A 19,793-nucleotide genomic window follows, 5' to 3' on the forward strand; every position below is an offset into this window, starting at 1 on the left:
CTAACAGAAAGCCTGGGGTCCAGAGGACGGGCCACACCCTCAGCCCCACAGGGAAAGCGGCCTGAGAAAGCCTTGCTCTCCCGAACTGTGGCGAAATGCTCAGCCCCAAGTGTGCTTTCACCCTGCGCACAAGGCCACCTGCACATGTCACGGCAAACAAAGGACAGGACAAGAAGCACAGGCACTTTATTTGGCAAGTCCAGCCTGACATGGAGGGGGAATTCTCTGCTTGCTTCCTCAGTGCCCCCTTGGCACGGCTCTGGCCCCACAGAAACGCCGCGCTGTAGGGCCCACGGCCCGGTCAGGTCGAAGCTCCCAGCAGCACGGCCCGGCCCCATCACGCAAGGCCTTTGGGCCACCCTGGGGCAGGGCTCCCAGGAACCGCATTCAGTGAGCTGAAGCGCTGGCTCCTCACGTGTCCGGCAGGCGAAGGAGGGTTCCAGAAGTGGTGGGGACACTGGGACAGAAAGGCAAGAGGAGCCAGCTGTCTAGGCCCAAAATGTACACACCCAGAACTTAGCAGCGTTCTCCCGAGTCCCAGAAAAATGAGAGACTGGGCTCTGCTGGCAAATGATGCAGGACCTGGGAAACCCACCCTTGAGGTCCCTGCAATTTTCCTGAGACCGGGGGCTAGACTCACCAGTCCACCAGCTGGGCCCCGATGAGGTCGTGCACGTGGTAGGCAAGGCCGAGCCGCACAGCGGAAGGGGGCCTGCGGCCCAGGAGCTCCGACAGGAGAAGCTCTCGGTACTTGGACTTCCGCACCATGCTGAGTACAGCCTGGCGCCCTGGAGGAGGGGTGGCCCAGAAAAGGAAGAGGGGAGTCAAATGCGGAGACCTAGACCCCACAGGTGTCCCGAGGTCTGAGGAACTGCGCGGCAGGCACCGGACCTTTCACAAACCACTTAATGAATCTCCCGGCTCCAGGCACAGCCAGCCACCAGCTCCCAGCATCTCGGACTGTGAGGACGCCAGCATTCACCAGGTGCCTGCGGGCGGAGGGGGTCAGAACCTGGCAGCCTGAGGACCCTCCCCTCCCTGACTGTTAATGCTCGGAGAGCAAGCGTCCAGAAACACAGGCAACCTGCTGGCTCCAGCACCCTGCCTCAGTGGCCCCTCTGCACTTGCTTCTCGGCAACCTCAGAGTGTGAGTGTGTTTGTGTGCGCACCCAGGGAGGGTGCGTAGAGCACACACGTGGGCAGGTACCCAAGCATGCAGAGGCCACAGGTTGACATCAAGTATGTGTAATCACCCTCGACCTTTTACAAAGACTTCTTTTTATGTATATTCGTGTTTTGACGACACATGTCTCTACACCACATGCATACGGTGTCTGTGGAGGCCAGAGAGGGTACTGGATCCCCTGAAACTGGGATTACAAACACTTGTGAGCCATTCTGTGGGTGCTGGCAATTAAACTTGGGTCTGTAGAAGAGCAGCCTTAACCACTTAACCACTGAGCCATCTCTCCAGCTCCCTTTTATTTTTTAAGATAGGGTCTCTCATGCAGCCCTGACTGTCCTGAAACTCACTCTGTAGACCAGGCTGACGTCAAGCTCAGAGCCGTCTGCCTCTGCCTCCCAAGCGCTGGGATTAAAGGTGTGCGCCACCATGGCCAGCCTGACCTTGTTTTTGTGCTAGCGTGAACCTGGAGCTCATTAGTTTGGCTACACTTTGTTAGCCAGTGAGCTTCCAGGATCCATTTGCCTCAGCCCTACTTTCGGCACTGGGGTTACAGACATCCCGCTGTGCTGGAACTGGGGGCTGGAACTCACTCAGGTCCTCCTGCTTACAGACACTCTAGCAACCATGCCGGCTCCAGAGTCACTCCTGCTAATGACTGCTTCTGTAGGCTTTCCCTGACCACGGCCCTGAAATGCGCCGAGGAGTCCCTGCTGCTTACTGGGGGAGATCAGCCATCTCACACACCAGCAAGTTAGAAAGCAGACACAGGCATGGTATTCCAAAATCCTTCTGTACTGAGACCTCACCTAGTGTTGCAGCTATTTGAGACAAAGCTGCAGCCATCTTTGTATTTAGCTTCCATTTTGTTTCTAAGGTGAAATTAAATTCAAATTTTTTAAACTTTTCAACTCTGCTTCGTGGAAGCGGTTGATCACAGAGCTGGCGCTAGCAGACCCTGCCAGATCTGGCCTTATATTTCACTATGATTCAATAGTGTTATGACTCACACTTTACTATCTGTCTGCTCACGTGGCTACACTCTGGCTGCACTCTTCTTCTCTATACGGCTGGCTACACTCTGGCTGCACTCTTCTTATCTATACAGCTGGCTACACTTTGGATGTACTCCAGAAGACACTAGCCCGGCCTCACTTACCTCCCTTAGCACCAATCAGCTTAAAGGTTAGCTGTTAATTTGTCTAGTCAGCCAAAACGGTAATATCGCTTTGTACCGTTAGCCAGAATGTGTTACTGCCCTCCCCGTGGCTTTGGCATTTGGTTCTTTCTATAAAAACCCTGCTGGGAGACCTGGTCCATGTCAGTGAGGCTCCGCTGTTCCCTTCTGCGCCCCTGGTCTGACCAGTCTTGGGTGTTGCGTTCAATGTTCACTAAGCCATCCGCACCTGAGAGCGGAGTCTGGAGGTGGGTGTGGCTAGTCTTAGGCTACAACACCTAGTGTCCCCTCTGACGCGGAGCCTGGGGTGCGCATCTGCAGCGACACGGCAGCCCTGTCAGCCTGCCTCACAGCTCCAGCTTAAGTCCTTCAGGGTCCTGCCAGCCTCATATTCCACAGGCCTCCAGCTCTCCTGGTCTCCAGCCCCAGGCTCCGCTTTCTTGCAGAATGGACTGTACCTCACTTTACTCATCGGAAAAGGCAACTCGCTGAGGAGACAGCGGAGGGTAGAGGGACAGGACAGGGCTGCCAGAGGCCTGACATGCCAAACCCCATCTCACGTGATCTCCGAGTCCCTGAAGCCATAAGTCTGTGTCATCTGGTCCTGCTGGAAACTAAGGTCCCCACAGGCGGGGAGCACGGAGGCCAGGAACTTCTGCACCGCCCCGGCACATGGTCGGCCATCACAGGCCTTGAGGACCTGGAAGAGAGTTGACCCCACCATGCTCATCCACCCACTTTCACCTCCAGGAGGGCATTTTCTTCCTCACCCCCCTCTTCCTTGGGTCCTTCTACTTCTCAAAGCCTCTCTTCCTGCTTCTTTCTTCCCTTCCCCCCACCTCACGCCTCACCAGAGCTGTATGCCCTCTCCAAGAGATGTGGGCTGGGGATGCTGTTCCTTTTGCCATTTCTATGCCCAACTTCCCTGTCCTCCCGTGCCCATCACACAAACACATACACATGCACACCACACCACACACACACACACACACACACACACACACACATACTCTGGTCCTGTAGTCTTCTGTGAAGACAATTCCGTGGGCATCCAAGTCAAAGCCTAGCTGGATGATTCTGATCTCTCCCCGCTCTTGAAGCTCCTTCTGTCTCCACAGAGATGAGCATGGAAAGAAAGGCAGGTGAGACGGGTAGCTGGATTCTGCGCACGGGGCAGGGGCTTTCCCAGTGTGTGTGTTGTGGGGCAGGGGCTGTGGAGGGTGAGGACACTGAAGGGAGAAACTCAGGCCACCCAGCAGCCTCTTCCGACTGGTCACCACCTTTCACATGCCAGCACGTCAAACCCTCAATATAAACACTTTCTAAGACCAGACCTTCACCAGTCACTAGTTAAATCATGACAGACACATGCACGCCTTTAATCCTGAACTGGTGAGGCGGGAGCAGCCTGGGCTACAGATCAACAAAAACTGTTAAAAAACATTAAAAAGCTCACTCGATCATAGGAATTACCAGATGGACATATTAAAACGGAAACAAAGAATGAGAGAAATGAAGGAGAGGGGCATTTGCTGACCTGAGCACATCTGCCCAGCACACGGCCAGAAATAACCAGCCACAGAGGAAGCGAAACTCAGAGGCCTGCGACCACAGGACAGGACAGCCACACTGGAGGAGGGCAGGCCTCTCGGAGAGGGCAGCTTGAGTGTATGTTCCCATGCTTTGGGCACCTTGCTTTGTTTTCTCTGTCTCCCACACCAGTCTCTAACCCGAGGACCCCGCTGGCTCAGCCTTCTGAGTGCCAGGATCACAATACCTGGCTAATTAGAACAACTCAGTAGGCATTTGGGGAAGAGCTAAGAGATGTGTTTTAAGGTTCCTGACATGCGTGAATGAAATGGGAGGTGAAGACGCTGACCTCTTTACCTGGGCATCACACACTATAAGCACATACGATATTACCCATCACACCTAGCTAGATGCATGACTACTTTTAAGTCCAAAAGACTTAAAATTTAACAAAACAATTATGCCACTAATGCTGAAATGTAAAAAGCCAACATGAGGAAAACTGGCAGACTTAGGGCTGGTAGGACAGCTCAGCGAGTGGGGCTGCTGAGCCTGAGGACCCAGTTCAGTCCCCGTGACCCGCACAGTGGGAGGACAGAGCTCAGCCCACAAGGTTTCCTCTGAGTCCCTCACCCTCACGCACTGTGGCACATGCGCACATATGCCCAGTAAGTACATACGTAATTTGGAAATAGAGCATCAGTGTGTAGCCCGAGCTGGCCTCAGCCCACAGAGAGCTGCCTTCCTCTACCTCCAGAGCGCTGGGATTAAAGACATATGCACTACACATTTGACATATGATAAAAAAATAATATAATAAAATGCTTAAAAAGATTCATGTTTAATTAACTATGTCCCAGCCAATTATGGTGTCATACACCTTTAAGATTTATTATTCCTACAGCATTCTGCCTGCATGTGAGCCAACAGGCCAGAAGAGGGTACCAGATCTCATCATGGATGGTTGTGAGCCACCCTGAGGTTGTTGGGAATTGAACTTAGGACCTCTGGAAGAACAGCCAGTGCTCTTAACCTCTGAGCCACCTCCCCAGCCCTGTCACATAGCTTTAATCCCAGCACTCAGCAGGCAGAGGCAGAGGCAGAGGCAGGTGGATCTCTATGAGTTCAAGGGTAAGCTGGTCTACAGAGTTCTAGGTCATCCAGGGCTACATAATGAGACCCTGTCTCAAAAAGGAAACAAAAGCGCCAGTAGAAAAGTTAAAACTGAGAAATGAAGTCAATAAAGTAAGACCTCGACGAGTGTGTGGAAAACATTAGAACAGCTGGATGAAAAGCTGCTAATCTGGGCCGGAGAGATGGCCCGGTGGATGGGTATTTGCTACTCTTGAGAGCACCCAAGTTCAGCTCCTAGCTCCCACATCTGGTGACTCACAACCACCTGTAACTCCCCAGCTCCAGGGGTCCAGTACCTTCCCTGGCCTCTGAGGGTGCACACACATGAACACACACACACACATGCACACAAGCAAATTATTAATCTAAGGAAGATTATAAACTAATCAATACAATAATACAATAAAAGAGAGCTAAAAGAAAGCCAAAAATATTGAACACAAAAGTGTCTTAAAGGGTTCAAAGAGAAGATCTAATGTCTGTTTAATCTGTGGAAGATTAAAGCAAAGAGGTGATGCAGAGTTCTACCGTTTAAGAGCCGGTGTCAAGGATGGGAGATGACCGTCTCCACGCCTGCTGGCCTGAACCTAAGCCCCTCTCCAAAGAGAGAACACTCACACACACACACACACACACACACAAATGAAAAATACAAAATAAAACTCCAAAGCACAGAACTCTATAAATCCAGTTCTCATAGATTCACAGAACAAGGGAATAAATAATCAGCGAAGAAACAGAGTACTTCAATTACAACTTCAGCTATTGAGAGATCAGCCATTAAATAACACATTTTCAAATACACATATATAATGTTTAGCAAAACAGGCCATTAATTCAAAGCAGAAGTTTTATAAATTTCAAGTGTGTGGGACCATCTTGTGTATATTCTGTCTTTTGTTTGCTTTGTTTTGGACACGAGGTTCCTCTGGGTGCCCTTGACTGTCCTGGACTCACTTTGTAGAGCAGGCTAGTGGAACTCACAGAGAGCCAGCCTGCCTCTGCTTCTCTGAGCGCTGGGCCTGCAGGTGTGCGCCACACCCAGCTATCTTGTGTATTTCTCTGGCCACACTTAAGCCAGAAGGTTGGGAAGAGCACAGGGACAGGAGGTCTGAGAAGTGTGACCCATGGTTCTCAGCCAAAGAGAAAGACCTCAAAGGAGGCAGGAGGGTGTTTCTAACTGAGCGCTGATGAAAGTACAATTTAAGCGCTTAGGTGAAGTTCATAATTCATTAAAAATGCAGCAGCAGAGGCAATTGGCAGCAGAGAGGCCTCCGTGGTGTGAAACCTTCAAGTCAGGCAGTGGCCTGAGAGTGCATATCAAGCAGAAAGGGTGTCCCCGGGATTTACCTGGGAGGGAAATTGGATCCTTAGTACTCCTCTCCAAGGATCTTGCCAAACGCCCCTTCATAAATCTTAAACACTGTGAACCTACCTTACTGTTTTTGTCTGAAGAGACCCAGCCCGGGCCCTAATTACCCTTCCTTGTTTTTGCTTTTTCGGGACAGGGTTTCCTCTGTGTAGCCGTGACTATCCTGGACTCACTTTGTGGACCAGGCTGGCCTGGAACTCACAGAGATCCTCCTGCCTCTGCCTCCCTGAGCTAGGATTACAAGCGTGCCTAGCGCCCGTGGCTCTTCATCACCTTCTAACTTGGTTACAAGGTCCCAACAGTCCTCCAGTCTCCCCATGGCGCTCATCTGCCCCCATGCCTTTCACTTGTGTATCCCAGGGCCTAGAATGATCTGCAGCGTCAGGGCCCACTGCTAGTACATCTGTCTCCTCCCACCCAGCCCCTCCGTGCTTTCCTCCCCCTCCGGTCAATCCGCTAGGCACTTGGGAGCCACCCGGAAAACCTGGGAGTTAACTAACACTAGTCCGGCCTGTCTCCCTCACTTTCATTCTCCTCTTAGGCCTTCCAGGGACCTCCAGCACACCTTTGCCTGTGCTCTTTAACCTTCTCTGACAGCCGTGACCTGTCAGATGATAACCGAGAGAGGCGTGTGTGAGCTGACAGATACAAAACCCCCAAAAAGGCTACCAGGCTACCAGGCCCTGGGACCTGCTCCGCATCAGCCTCGGCCCAACGCCTGCTGAAGGGCTGTTGGGTCGACTGGGGGTGTGAGTGACGGGGGACTTCACGACTGCCCTCGAGGCTGCGGGCCGGGAGTGGCCGCCGAAGGTCTCCTGGGCGCTCCTCACCAGCTGCAGGTCAGCCACCGTCCTGTCCGGCACGAGACTGTACACTTGGCTCCTCAGCGCGAGGGGAGGCAGCGCGTCCTCGAACAGCGCCCTAGGGAAGAGCTGCACGAGCTCCTGGACAGCCTTGCGCGCCGACCCTGCAGGGGAGCGCGGGGACAGGGATCAGGCCCGGGTCGGGGGCACGGGGAGGCCGCTGCTGCGTGGGATCCGGCGCCGCAGCCCTCAGCGCGCCCGCTGCCCTGTGCCCGGGTTGCCACGGTTGCCTACCCTAGGTCCTCCTCCTCGTGGTCCTCCTCCTCCTTTTCCTCCTTCTCCAAGGGTCCGCACCCTTGGGCCCCCCGCGACCGGGTAGCTATGGTTACCTACCCTGGGTCGTCCTCCGCCTCGGGTCCACACCCTCGGGCCCTCCGCGCTAGGGTTGCCATGGTTACCTGCGCCCGCCCTCAGAGGATCCGCTTTCGCGGGCCCCGGCTCCCGCCGCCGCTTCACCCCGAAAGCCTCGGACGCTAGGAGCTGTCTCTTGCGATTCATAGCCCGGGATCTCCCGGTTCCGGGAAAGTGCGCCTGAAGATGCAGACTTCCGGCGCAGAGTAATGACGACGCGGCCTCTGGCTGGTCGTCGGAGTCTGCTGACGTAGCTTCTGTCGCCCGCGCCGCTGCCGATTGGCCCTGTGGAGAGCCCCGGGGCGCGCGCTGAGGCGCGGCGTGGCCACCGCGACCCCACGGAGCCGCCGCCCGACCGCGCCGCCGCCCCCGCCCGCCTTGAGGGCGGACGGCCGCGTGCTCAGAGGCAACAGCTCGGCTTCGGCATCCCTCCCCGGCCTGACGCCGGAGGGAGGAGGCGGGCCGGGCTGGGAGCTTTGAGGCAACCCCAACTTTGCGCGAAGCCCGAACTCCTTGGGGCCGCCGCCTTTGCGGGGGTTGCAGGCTCTGCACTCCGCCCGGGACGGGCAGTCGCTGCGCCGCGCCCAGCCGAAGCCCGCGCGCCCTCGTCCCCCCTAAAAGGGGCGCGCTGTCCTCTCGGGAGCCGATGGAGCCCAGGGGCCCCAAGAGAAAGGCTGGGAGGACGGAGGCGGCGGGGCCCTGGAACAAGCTCGCCCGCCCGGCGCGCTCGCTGCGCACCGAGCCCGCCCTGTACCGCGGGCCGTTCCCCTTCTACCGGAGCCCTTCCGAGCTGGGCTGCTTCTCCCTGGACGCCCAGCGCCAGTACCACGGAGATGCCCGAGCCCTCCGCTACTACAGCCCGCCGCCCGCCCACGGCCCGGGCCCGGACTTTGACCTCAGAGATGGGTACCCCGACCGATACAAGCCCCGGGATGAGGAGGTCCAAGAGAGGCTGGACCACTTGCTGCGCTGGGTTCTGGAGCACCGACACCGGCTGGAGGGGTGAGCGGAGCTGGCGCGCACGCTCGCCCGGAGACCCGGCTCTCCCTCCTGGGGGTGGGGGAGCCGGATGGTGGCCAGTGGGGGCTCGAGTCACACCGTTAGACCCGAACTCCTCCTCCCCTCCCCAGGGGTCCGGGCTGGCTGGCCGCGGCCACGGTGACGTGGAGAGGGCACCTGACGAAGCTGCTGACCACGCCGTACGAGCGGCAGGAGGGCTGGCAGCTGGCCGCCTCGCGCTTCCAGGGGACCCTGTACCTCAGTGAGGTGGAGACCCCCGCGGCGCGAGCTCAGAGGCTCGCGCGGCCGCCCCTGCTCCGGGAGCTCATGTACATGGGCTACAAATTCGAGCAGTACCTGTGTGCAGGTGAGAGCCGCCCCGCCCGCGGGGGCCCTCCCCCTCCCTCGGAGGCCGACCGCCCCTCCCCTGCCGCTGCTTCTCTCCCCGTACAGACGAACCCGGAGGCTCCCCAGACCCCTCGGGGGAGGTAAACACCAACGTGGCCTTCTGCTCTGTGCTACGCAGCCGCCTGGGAACCCACCCTCTGCTGTTCTCCGGGGAGGTGGACTGCATAAACCCCCAGGCCCCGTCCACACAGCCCCCCGCCTGCTATGTGGAGCTCAAGACCTCCAAGGAGATGCACACCCCTGGCCAGTGGCGGACCTTCTACAGGTTGGGGCCAGGGGTGAGCAGCAGAGCCTAGGATAGAGCAGCAGCCTGGGGCGGGGATGAGGACCCGCTGACCCTGGGCCTCTCCTCTCAGACACAAGCTTCTGAAATGGTGGGCGCAGTCCTTCCTCCCGGGGGTCCCCCTTGTTGTCGCCGGCTTCCGGAACCCAGAAGGTCTTGTCTGTTCCTTGAAGACCTTTCCTACTCTGGAGATGTTTGAAAGCGTCAGGGTAAGGCTGTGCCGCAGCTGCTCCTTGTTCCCCCATCCCCTGTCCGAGGCCTCGGGTCCAGTGCCCTTTGCCGTTTGCCCTCCAGAACGACCCAGACGGCTGGAGCCCCTCTGTGTGCATGAACTTTTGTGATGCCTTCCTGAGCTTTGCCCAGACCACAGTTGTCCAGGACGACCCCAGGTAAGGCGGCCAGGTTCGGGCAGCACCTCTGCGGCCCAGCCGGGTCTCGGGCTTCAGTGCACCCCTCCCTCTGTCCCCAGGCTTGTCCACCTCTTCTCCTGGGAACCTGGTGGCCCAGTCACTGTGTCTGTCCATCGAGATGCACCCTATGCCTTCCTGCCCTCGTGGTATGTGGACGCTATGACCCAAGACCTCCCACCACTCTCGGAGGCTCCCCCTGCCAAGGATTGATGCTTCCGAGGACACACCAGCATGGTGTATGTGCAGAAAATAAAAGCGTGTTTCTAAGCGGGTCTCTTGCTGCGTCTCAATGGAGTCATCCTGCCCCATGAGCACTCTGGTTTGCTATTTCATTACACTTTTTTTTGTTGTTTTATTTCCCAACACAGGGTTTCACTGTAGACCAGGCTGAACCCAGAGATCTGCCGGCCTCTGCACCACCACCTCCTGGTTTCTTGTTACACTTTCATCCACACGCTTTACTGGGTGTAGAGGCTGGCTGCAAAGACAATGTCTCGCCGCAGCAGTGTGGCTGCTGTCTCCATCTTGGCGCCCAGCACAGGCTCTCCTACCAAACGCGCTGCTCCTCGAAGTGAGCGGCACATCTCAGCCAGGCGCTGGATGCAGCGGACCACCAGGCCTTCAGGGGTCCCTGAGAGCCCTGCCAACTCGGAGAAGGGCTGCAGGGAGAGCGAGGCGGAGACTCAGTGTGAGGCCTGGGCAACCTCTCCCAGCCAGCCACCGCCAAACCCAGGCACTTACCATGCCCCGAGCCCACTCATAGACCACCTCCACCAGCCCGAAATTCAGCTCTCCCACAAACTCCTCCACTGTCTGGTTGAGGCCACAGGCCACCTGAACCTCGCCGATGCGCTTGGCCACCGCTCTGACACGTTCTACCCCCTGCAGAGGGGAAAGGATGGGTCAAGGCTTCCGGCTCCAGGACCCAGAGGCCCTTAGCACACCCTGGGGGCATTTGCCAGAACTGATGGCCCCTACCTGTTTGAGGGTGCTCGGGAGCTGGTCCCCAGCATCTCCAGGACTCTGGCAGACCAGGCCAGAGAGAAGAGCCGCGATCTCCTCTGGCCGCAGGGCGCTTAGCGCGTTGTCAAACATGAGCTCTGTGAGGAGCAGCTCATGGCTGCTCATGGCGCAAGCCACTCGCCCTGCCAGCTTCACCGTGCCGGCCTCGTCCACATAGCCCAGGGTGCGGAGCACCTGCGGAGGGGGAGGTTGGGGAGCCCGCCTTCTCCCGAGCCCTGACCTCCCACTTGCCTCCCAGCCCCGCTCCCACCTCTACACGCTGGTGGTACTCGGGAAGCAGCAGCAGCGACTGGTCGGACAGGAGGAAGCGCAGCCTCTCCATTTCCTTCTGCATCCGCACTCGCTCCCGCAGCTTCACATACTGAGGAGAGCCAGGTTGGCGGCTGTCAGCCTGCCCCTTGACACTGTCCGGGGCACACAGCTGAGGGCCAGGAGCTGGGCTGCAGGGCACCAGGGAGGGACAGCTGCTTCTGCCTAGGAGCTACCTGGGCAGGGAAGCGGGGGCTGTGCACACACTGAGCGCCCCGGATCAGCTCCTCCAGCTTCCGGGCCCGGAGCCCACCTTCTACCACGGACACGTCCTTGAGCTGCAGGTCATTGACGGGGTCAAGAGTTGGGGGTCCTGCTGGGTAGGCCTGAGCCAGGCGCAGCAGCTCCTGAACGGCAGTAGTCACAGCTGCAAGGGGGGGCTCCTTCCTGAAGGGGGAGCAGGTTTTGTGATCTGGGCCAACAGGCTTTTTAGTTTTGGGTTTTCGAGACAGGGTTTTCCCTGGCTGTCCTGGACCTGCTTTGTAGACCAGGCTGGCCTCAAACTCAAGATCTGCCTGTCTCTGCCTCCCAAGTGCTGAGATTAAAGATGTGCGCCACCATTGCCCAGCTGCCAAGAGGCCTCTTTACTACAGGAGCCACCCCTTGGGCTGAGGAAGTCCCTCTGCACCCTATGTCATGGTCTCTTTTCACAGACACACCCACAGGTAACGTCTCTCCCTGGAAAGAGGCTCCCGAGGTCCTGACCTGAATTTCGGTTGCTGCCTCTTGGTGAAGTCCTCACAGATCTTCTCCCCGTTCACCCGGAGCACCTTGGTGGAGATGGCGGCCACCTCTCCTGGCTGGAGCTTGGCCACAGTGTGCTCACAGGGCCCTGGGAAGCGAGTCAGGTCAGGCTCCAGCACACCTGGGCATCTTGTTCACGCCACCACCGGGAAGCCAGGCACTGAAGGCTCTCACCTTCAGGCAGGAACAGCTTAAAGCCCACGAGGTCATCGGGATAGGGCACAGCTGGAGCGGCTGGCCCCTTGTCCCTGGCGCTCTCAGGCACGGCAGGCTTATCACACAAGACCAAAGCTGTAAACACTCTGCTGGCGGAGTTTGAAGAGACCTGTAAGAGGCAGAAAGGCCAGGGCAGAGACAGGAGATTGCACAGCAAATGTGGACATGGGACGACCGCCCTGGACACACACACACAGCCCTTAAGCTGTGGCCAACCAGAGCAACTAGAGCCGCTTGGGGTGAGGCGTAGAGGCACGGAGGTGACAGGGCGGTCGGCGCCCTCTGGTCCTCACCTGCAGGATCACACCTAGTGCGTTGTGATGCTCCTCGTTGTTCACGACCACCACCCTTCCCGCCGACAGAGATTTCAGCCCATTCACAGACTCCATGATGCGTCGCTGGAGAGCAGGACAGGCACAGGGATGGGGGGAAGTGAGATCAGGACACGAGGGCTAAGCTTGGGAGCACCGGCGCAACCCACTGTCCGTCTATCCCCCCCGCCCCAACACCCCGCTTCCTCACCTGGATCATGTTCCGGGTCTCTGTCAGCTCCTCCCCCCAGCTGTAGTAGTCAGGCAGGTCAGCCAACTGGCCAGTCACATCAGGCTCCTCCAGCGCCGCCAGCCTCTTGGTGAGTTCAGCCAGAGCCTGCTCGTGGGCCTGAGGAAGCGGAGGTGGTGACCAGTCTGCCAGGGCAGCCTGCTGCGCCCCTCTCCGCCCCTGCCTCCACATGCCCTCCGCCGGCTAGCCAGTGAGCGCAGGTCCGCAGGTCACCCTAGCCTCACCTTGCTGTCCTTGCGGGCCGGGAACTCTGAGAAGCTCCTCTTCATCATGTCCTCCACCCTGAGGGCGTCCACCCGCAGCAGGTTGAGGATCATGGTGTAGGTGAGGCGGAACTGGGACTGGAGCTGGGACGGCTTCCCCTGGAGGCAGGCCAGGAAGTCAGCGAGACCAAGGGAGCCCTGAGCCCTCCCTAGCGGGTCCTCTGGTCCCAGCTCTGTAGCTGAGGCTTCAGACCAAGGCCTGCACACCTCCTCAGTGACGTATGGAGCAGAACGGAAGGTGTGGACTCTCACAGGCCCACCGGGCAACCATGCGGACAGTAAAAAGAGGAGGCTGGGCTTGCTCGCTTTTGCTTTTTTGGGGTTTTCATTGTTTTGTTTTGTTTTTTTGAGGCAAGGTTTCTCTGTGTAGCCCCAGCCTTGCTGGACTCGCTTTGTAGAGCATGCTGGCCTGAACTCACAGGGATGCGACTGCCTCTGCCTCCTGAGCGCTGGGATTTACAGCGTGCACCGCAGCGCCCAGCTGGACTCGCTCACTTTTAACCTGACTTCTCCCAGGCAGAATGAGAACACGAGAAGAGGGAGGACAGCTGGGCTACGGGAGCCAGCGAGGCTTGGCCTCACCGCCACTCACCATCATCATGCGGTGCAGATCCGCCATCTCAGGCACTCGGCCCTTACAGAGCAGGATGACAGTGCCCGTGGGGTCCAGGCCCCTCCGGCCTGCCCGGCCTGCCATCTGCACATACTCCCCGGGCAGCAGGTCCCGGAAGGTCGAGCCATCGTGCTTGCGCATGGAGTCAAACACCACTGTCCTTGCCGGCATGTTCACCCCCATGGCAAACGTCTCGGTGGCAAACAGCACCTGGGACAGGGGTGCGGACTGGGTAAGCTCTGGCAGGGCTCACGGGCCACAGGACTTCATTTGCCTCTCCAGGAGGCCCACGGTGCACACATTATCTTTCCCTCCTTCCCGTAGTTTTATCACTGATCTGACGGAGGTAGGTGATGGCTCTGTACACCTGGCCACTGTCCCAGTGAAGGGCACCCTGCTTCTGAGCCAGCCTTTCACCCGTGGTCCCCCAGGAGCAGACGCTGAAGTCTGAGCCGGGTCATCGTAAACAGAACCGTAGAGGACAGAGCAAATATCCCCTCACAGACACAGGTAGAATTTCTTTGCAATAAATACCCAAGAAAAACCCTTAGTGTCTAAAGTATATTAAATTTGCTGAAACGGTGCCAAGGGAGGACAACAGTAGTACTCGGCTGCCACCCGGTGGCACCGGCAAAGCCCACCTCCCTGGCCACACAGGCAGGTGCAGCGCTTCCTAAGGACAGCCACTAACCACTGTACAGCTGTTCTCCCTGAGTGTTTCACTCTGCATCTCTCTAACTACTACTGGCTTTTCCTGTGCTTGCCCCCTGCGAGGTTTCTCTTCTCGGGGATACATCCCCTTCAAGGCTGAGCTGAGAAACCCCAAGTTCAGCAGCCCTATGAAGCCGAAGTCAAACCCAGGCAGCCTGCATCCAGGGTGCTCCCTACCACTGCCCTGCCCTGCCCTGCCCAAGTCTCGGCCCTCTCGGCCATGGCGCTCAGCCACCCCCTCACCTTGAGCAGCCCGCGACTGAACAGCATCTCTACAATCTCCTTCAGGATGGGCAGAATGCCACTGTGGTGCACACCCAGGCCCCGGCGCAGGAGCTCTGACATGTGCAGGACCTGCAGGGCGAGGCAGCGGCTCAGACGAGGTGGAGGAGGCCCTGGGGGAGAGGGGCAGGTCTCATCACCACGTCCCTGCGGCATCCAGAGACACTCGCCTGGGGTAGCTGCCGGTCGGAGCCTCGGAGCCTCGCAAGGCAGCGCTGCAGGAAGAGGTGGATCTCGCTCTTCTCCGAGCTTGTAGTGAGGTCAAGGGAGGTGAGGCCGGAAGCCTGCTCATCACAGCGGCCTCGGGAGAAGGTAAACACCACCACAGGTAGCTGAGCACGGGCCCGGAGGGAAGCCAGCAGGGACAGGTACACCCCACGGTCCTGAGGGAGGAGGGGAGGAGGGGAGGAGCGCTGTGGCAGCCACGCTTACATAGGTTTACGCTGAGCGGGAAGCAGGCCTCAAGCCCACCCCCTCTCTGCAAGGACCAGGGAGGCTGAGACTGTGGCCGGGACTGGCTGCTCCCGGCCCTCACCTGCCCAGGCCCACCCTGGTGCGTGGGTTGCTTGGCCCCAAAGGTCTGGGCGTGCTTGCTCGTCCTCTCCTTCTTGGCCTCCACCGCAGCATAGTACCTGCGCACAGGGCGGGGCGGCGTGAGGTCCCACACAGGCCCGGCCCTGACTCCCAGCCCTGGGCTTACCCCTTGGTGTGGAAGGCCCCTCGGGAGTCCAGCAGCAAGAAGAGCTCCCCCTGCGTCTTGGGGCTATTTCCCGTGAAGAGATAGTGTTCCAGGGGGACAGGACGGGCTACCGTGCTGATCACGTAGATCTGCCGCCGCTTCAGCCTCCTGGAGGGAAGGGAGGGTGGTGGGTCAGAGAAGGAGCCGGAGAGGAACCCTGTCTTTCGGTTTCCTCTGAGGCCTGGGATGGGAGGCCATGAGCCTCCACTTCAGACCCCAGGGGTTTGAGAACTAAACCTCTGTCCCTTCATCAGGACCGTGGACCCCTCTGTCCCTTCATCAGGACCGTCCATCCTTGCCCAGATGGAGCACCATCCCATCTCACCAAGCTAAAAATGTTCTGGGCTCCAGGGGCCTTCGGCAGCCATGTGGGGAGAACTCCCTCCTCGTTGTAGCGGCTTGAGCTCCCTAACCTCGCAGGCCCCTTCCCTCGGGCACCCAGGACACAGGTCTCACCCGATCCAGTCAGCGAACTCTAGGGCATTGGGGACCGTGGCGCTCAGGAGGATGATGGAGACGTGGTCGGGAAGCATGATGAGCACCTCCTCCCACACGACCCCACGCTGCACACACATTGGGGGGACAGGTCAGTCAGGGAGCAGTCTCATGTGGGGGCAGAGAAGACAGGCTCTCAGGGCATGTGGGGCAGGGCCGCGCGACAAGGCCCACGGGAGACCTGTTTCCAGTCCCACTCACCTCAGCATCGTTGATGTAGTGGACTTCGTCAAAGATGACCCACTCCAGGTCCCGGATGACATCTGAGCCGCTGTACAGCATGGAGCTGGGGAGAACGAGCTCCGAGCTGACGCCTGGGCAGCCGACCCTGCCCTGCTTCCACAGGGATGCTTGCTCCCAGCCCAGCCCTCCCGGGAGACCACCCCTCACCGAAGGATCTCCGTGGTCATGATGAGGCAGGAGGCCTCCGGGTGCAGCTGCACGTCCCCTGTGAGCAGCCCCACGTCCCCGAATGTGTTCCGGAAGTCCCGAAACTTCTGGTTGCTCAGGGCTTTGATAGGAGAAGTGTAGATGGTACTAGAAACAGGGGTGAGGCCAGCCGGTCTTTCCTCACAGGCTCACAGCTGCGTGCCCTGCCTTCCCGCCCTCCCACACACTAACAGCCCCTCAAATTCTCCCTTGTGGCATCGTCCCTTCCTAAACTAGCCAGGTCATCTTTCTGCCCCTCTTCCATGCCACACCTTTTCACGCCTCCTGAACCCCATCTCGGCCTCTCTCCTCAACCTCCCACCTAAAGGATAAGGCAGGGGGTCAGAGGGAGAGCTGAGGTCTAGAAAGGAAGCAGAAGGGGGCCAGGCTGCCTGATGGCGGGCAGGCTGAGGAGGCATGAGTACCGGGTCATATGTTTCTGGGCCAGGGCAATGGCATATTCGGCCACCACCGTCTTCCCGGCGGACGTGTGAGCTGCAACGAAGACAGAGTCGTGCTGCTCCAAGTGCAGGATGGCCTGCTTCTGAAACACATCTGGCTCAAATGCCCACTGCATGAGAGAAACGGACAGGGCTGCAGGGAGCGCCCCTCTGCCTCCTCACAGGCATGCAGGGGAAAGGCCAGTGCAGGGAAAAGCCCGGAAAGTATGCAGCCTCTGGGGGGTCTAGCAAGAGCAGGAGTGAGGCCTGGGCACAGTACCTGGAAGGCTGGCTGAGGAATGAGCCGGTAAAAATCACCCACAGGTGAGGTGACGTCCACAGGCACAGCCCACTGTTCCTGGGGTAGGGGCTTAGGGGGCTCCAGGGGGGACACGACTGTGGAAGCTTCCTGGAAAAGCCGGGTAGGCGTGAGAAAGGTCAAGCCAGAGAGCTCGTGACTGCCACTCACCGTGTCAAACCCGGCCTAGGCATCAGAGCCCCTTCCTACCTGCTTCCATGACTGGTAACTGCCAACCTTCAACACTAGGTCCTCCAAGCTGCTCGCTCGGGCCAGGGGGGTACTGGAGGGAGAGGCTGAAGCGGGGTCCCCTTTGGGACTGCCTGCGGCCTCGCTCTCATCCTCGTCGCCTCCGCTCAGATCCAGAGGCTCCAGCAGACGGCTGAGGCTGAGCAAGCCCGGCACAGGGGCGGGGTGATCTGAGGAACAATGAACGGTAGCCATGTCACCTTTGCAGGTCTTCAGGAGCAGGGCATCCCGCAATTCCTTCCCAGACTCACCCTTCGGGGCAAAATCCACCCCTTTCTTGAAGCCAGGTGGGACAGTGAGAAGATCTAAGGGTGGGAACAGAGAGGTAGCGTCAGCCACCAGCCGCTGTTTGGCAAACTATACGTCATTCACGGCACTCTGCTTTCGTGCAAGGCAGCCGGGCTGCTTTTTAGGAGCCGCTACACAGGACACCTTTTCCCTTGGGGGTGAGAGGGATCCTGATCTGTGAAGGGACAGGAAGGATGGCTGCAACCTCTCCTCACGGCACAGGGCCACTTCACCTTTCTCAAAGTCTATCTCCTCCTCAGCTTCCTCCCGAGTGCTCAGATCTGTTAGGCTGGGCTCGTCCATCCCACCTGGGGAAACACAAGGTGAGATTCAGCATCGACAGGGCCCGTTCCCCAGACTCAAAGGTTCTCTCTTCCACCTCTATCATACACAACTCACCTGGCCAGAAAGGGTACTGTGTCGGGTTGCCCCATAGTGACTGGGAGGCTGGCCCTGGAGGCCGGCGAAGGGACAAGGATGTTGTGGCTGACAGGTTTGTGTTCTCCAGCAGGACCTGAGACAAGAGGCCAGGGCCCCGGTGAGGCCAAGCCTGCTTCTGACCCCTCCTCCCAATTTCGTGCCTCTTGGCCTCTGACCTCTCACCTCCTTGTATCCCAGTATCTGGCCCGTGGTTGGGTGTCTCTGGGCCTGAAGATCAGATGGGACCGGAGCCCCCAGAGCAGCCAGGAGCGACCAGGGGTCCGTCTTCCTCTGCCATTTTCTGGAGAGGAGGGAAGGAATGTCGGGGTCGGCTCTCTCCCTATCCTGGCTTCTTTTGGCTGGTCCAGCTCCCCAGTGTGGGCCCCTCAGACTTCTCACCGAGCTGAGTGCTCCAGGCCATGCAGAGGAAGCCAGGCCGGAGACGACAGAAACAGCTGCTCTGCTTCTCGCTGCAGATCAGGGGCGCAGGGGGGCAGGCCGTGTGGAAGCTGAGGCAGGGAGGGGTGAGGAACAGTGAGATGGGAGAGGGTAACGGGTCTCACGAGGTGGCGGGCTCTGTGGCAGATGTCCCAGCAGACAGCCAGGGCAACGGAATGAGCGATGCTACGAAGGAAAACACACCTGCAGCAGAAGCGCCTGGGACACTGCCTGACGTGGGCCTCAGACAGCAGTTTGCACTCTCACGCATACAGGTCCCATGAGACCCACACTTGCCTTCAACTTAACATATCTGCACATATTTGAGCTTCTGATCTGCGTACCGCCTCCCGCTCTCAAGTGAGGGGGTGACAAGCGGGCGCTACCAAATGTGAGTGACCCCCAAACCAGCCAGTCAAGCACTCTACCAAGTGCGCGACACACTCGGCTGGGAATCCGCACTTTAGAATTACTTAGCGGCAGTACTACGTGTGAAGGTGTGTGGGCATGCGTGTGACGTGTGAATATGGACACACACACGTGCGTGGCCCCATCAGAGGGCAGCTTTTCGGCACTGCCTCTCTCTGCCTTACGCTTCATCGGGCTTGCATGGCATGCCCTTCATCGGCCGAGCCAGAGGTTCTCCAGCTTCCGAACGCTGCGACCCTCCAAAAAGTTCATGTTCTGTTGACCCCAACCGTAAAGTCATTTCCTTGCTACTCAAGAACTGTATTCTTGCTAAGGTTACAACTTGTAATGAAGGTATCTTAAATGCAGGTGATGTGATATTCAACCCCCGTGAAAGGGTCGTTCAGCCCTCAAATGGGCTATGTCACCCTGCCAGTCCTAGATTTTTTTTTCTCCTCCTCCTCCTCCCCCCTCTCCTCCTCCTCCTCTCCCCCTGGCTGGCCTGGAACTTGATATGTACACCAAACTGGCCTCCAACTCAAGAGATCTGCCTGCCTCTGCCTCCCAAGTGCTGGGATTAGGGGTGTGAGCCATACAGGGCTTCAGATTTAGGATCTTAAAAGCGAGGTCTCAGACTAGTGCTGAGGGTGCAGACACAAGGGTCCTCCACGGAGGGGAGCTCTGAGACTCAGTGTCTCCACTCCCAGCTCTGACCCACTGGCGCTCCAGCGGGCTGGAATCTGTCCAGCACCGGCCGGGGCCCCAGATGACAGGGGTGTGAGGTCAAGCTGGGGCCTCCCGGGAGCCGGGTGGTGTTTGTGGTAGGCTCACGGGTCAACGGAGAGAGTCAAAAGTCACTCACGGTGCTCTCCGGAGCCCCAGGCACGTTCAGCAGCTCCCACCGCCCGGTGCACCCCACTTCCAGAGTCCGAAGGGGCAGGTTCAGGGGATCTGGGGGAGGCAGCACTGCGGAGGAAAGGTCACAGGTTAAAAGTCAGAAGTCCTTCCCGTCTACTGTTCCGTTCACCTCGCCTTCCCTCCCCTCCCCCTCACCGAGTCGCTCGGTCTCAATCATCCTGGAGCCGCGGCTGCCGCTGCACAGCCCGGAAACCCAGAGTAGCCAGGAATCGGCCCCGCCCCGAGACGGGCGGAAGTTG

At 58.6% G+C, this 19,793-nt stretch overlaps 3 protein-coding genes across 4 annotated transcripts; 1 reads left to right on the forward strand and 2 right to left on the reverse strand.

Annotated features, from left to right (window-relative positions):
* Positions 1–170: 170 nt before the first annotated feature.
* On the reverse strand, positions 171–7,783 carry Stk19 (serine/threonine kinase 19). Its single transcript, XM_055591999.1, has 7 exons — positions 7,658–7,783; positions 7,227–7,363; positions 3,371–3,466; positions 2,921–3,060; positions 892–989; positions 641–788; positions 171–457 (listed from the first exon to the last, which is right to left on the reverse strand). Exons 1-7 carry the CDS (start codon positions 7,755–7,757, stop codon positions 412–414), a joined length of 765 nt encoding a protein of 254 aa, XP_055447974.1. The 5' UTR covers positions 7,758–7,783; the 3' UTR covers positions 171–411.
* Positions 7,784–7,888: 105 nt separating this feature from the next.
* Positions 7,889–10,168, forward strand: Dxo (decapping exoribonuclease). 2 transcript variants are annotated; one of them, XM_055592007.1, is made up of 7 exons: positions 7,889–8,612; positions 8,741–8,976; positions 9,063–9,282; positions 9,374–9,509; positions 9,595–9,689; positions 9,770–9,946; positions 10,079–10,168. In XM_055592007.1, the coding sequence occupies exons 1-6, from the start codon at positions 8,257–8,259 to the stop codon at positions 9,918–9,920; spliced, it is 1,194 nt and encodes a 397-aa protein (XP_055447982.1). In that variant the 5' UTR covers positions 7,889–8,256; the 3' UTR covers positions 9,921–9,946; positions 10,079–10,168. The 2 variants fall into 2 exon arrangements, with proteins under 2 accessions (XP_055447982.1, XP_055447981.1); XM_055592006.1 differs by lacking the exon at positions 10,079–10,168 and having other exon boundaries at positions 9,770–9,984.
* On the reverse strand, positions 10,169–19,785 carry Skic2 (SKI2 subunit of superkiller complex). The gene is made up of 28 exons (XM_055592001.1): positions 19,690–19,785; positions 19,499–19,602; positions 18,190–18,299; positions 17,974–18,091; positions 17,770–17,884; positions 17,604–17,678; positions 17,334–17,387; positions 17,044–17,252; positions 16,816–16,944; positions 16,521–16,666; positions 16,057–16,203; positions 15,868–15,952; positions 15,628–15,734; positions 15,133–15,279; positions 14,968–15,064; positions 14,603–14,815; positions 14,394–14,504; positions 13,419–13,649; positions 12,788–12,925; positions 12,525–12,662; positions 12,296–12,400; positions 11,961–12,111; positions 11,748–11,874; positions 11,219–11,429; positions 10,984–11,094; positions 10,689–10,907; positions 10,452–10,592; positions 10,169–10,369 (listed from the first exon to the last, which is right to left on the reverse strand). The coding sequence occupies exons 1-28, from the start codon at positions 19,709–19,711 to the stop codon at positions 10,169–10,171; spliced, it is 3,762 nt and encodes a 1,253-aa protein (XP_055447976.1). The 5' UTR covers positions 19,712–19,785.
* Positions 19,786–19,793: the final 8 nt, after the last annotated feature.

This window comes from Psammomys obesus, unplaced genomic scaffold (genome assembly GCF_907164565.1).
Source record: "Psammomys obesus unplaced genomic scaffold, mPsaObe1.curated_primary_1811, whole genome shotgun sequence".
Classification (NCBI taxonomy): domain Eukaryota; kingdom Metazoa; phylum Chordata; class Mammalia; order Rodentia; family Muridae; genus Psammomys; species Psammomys obesus.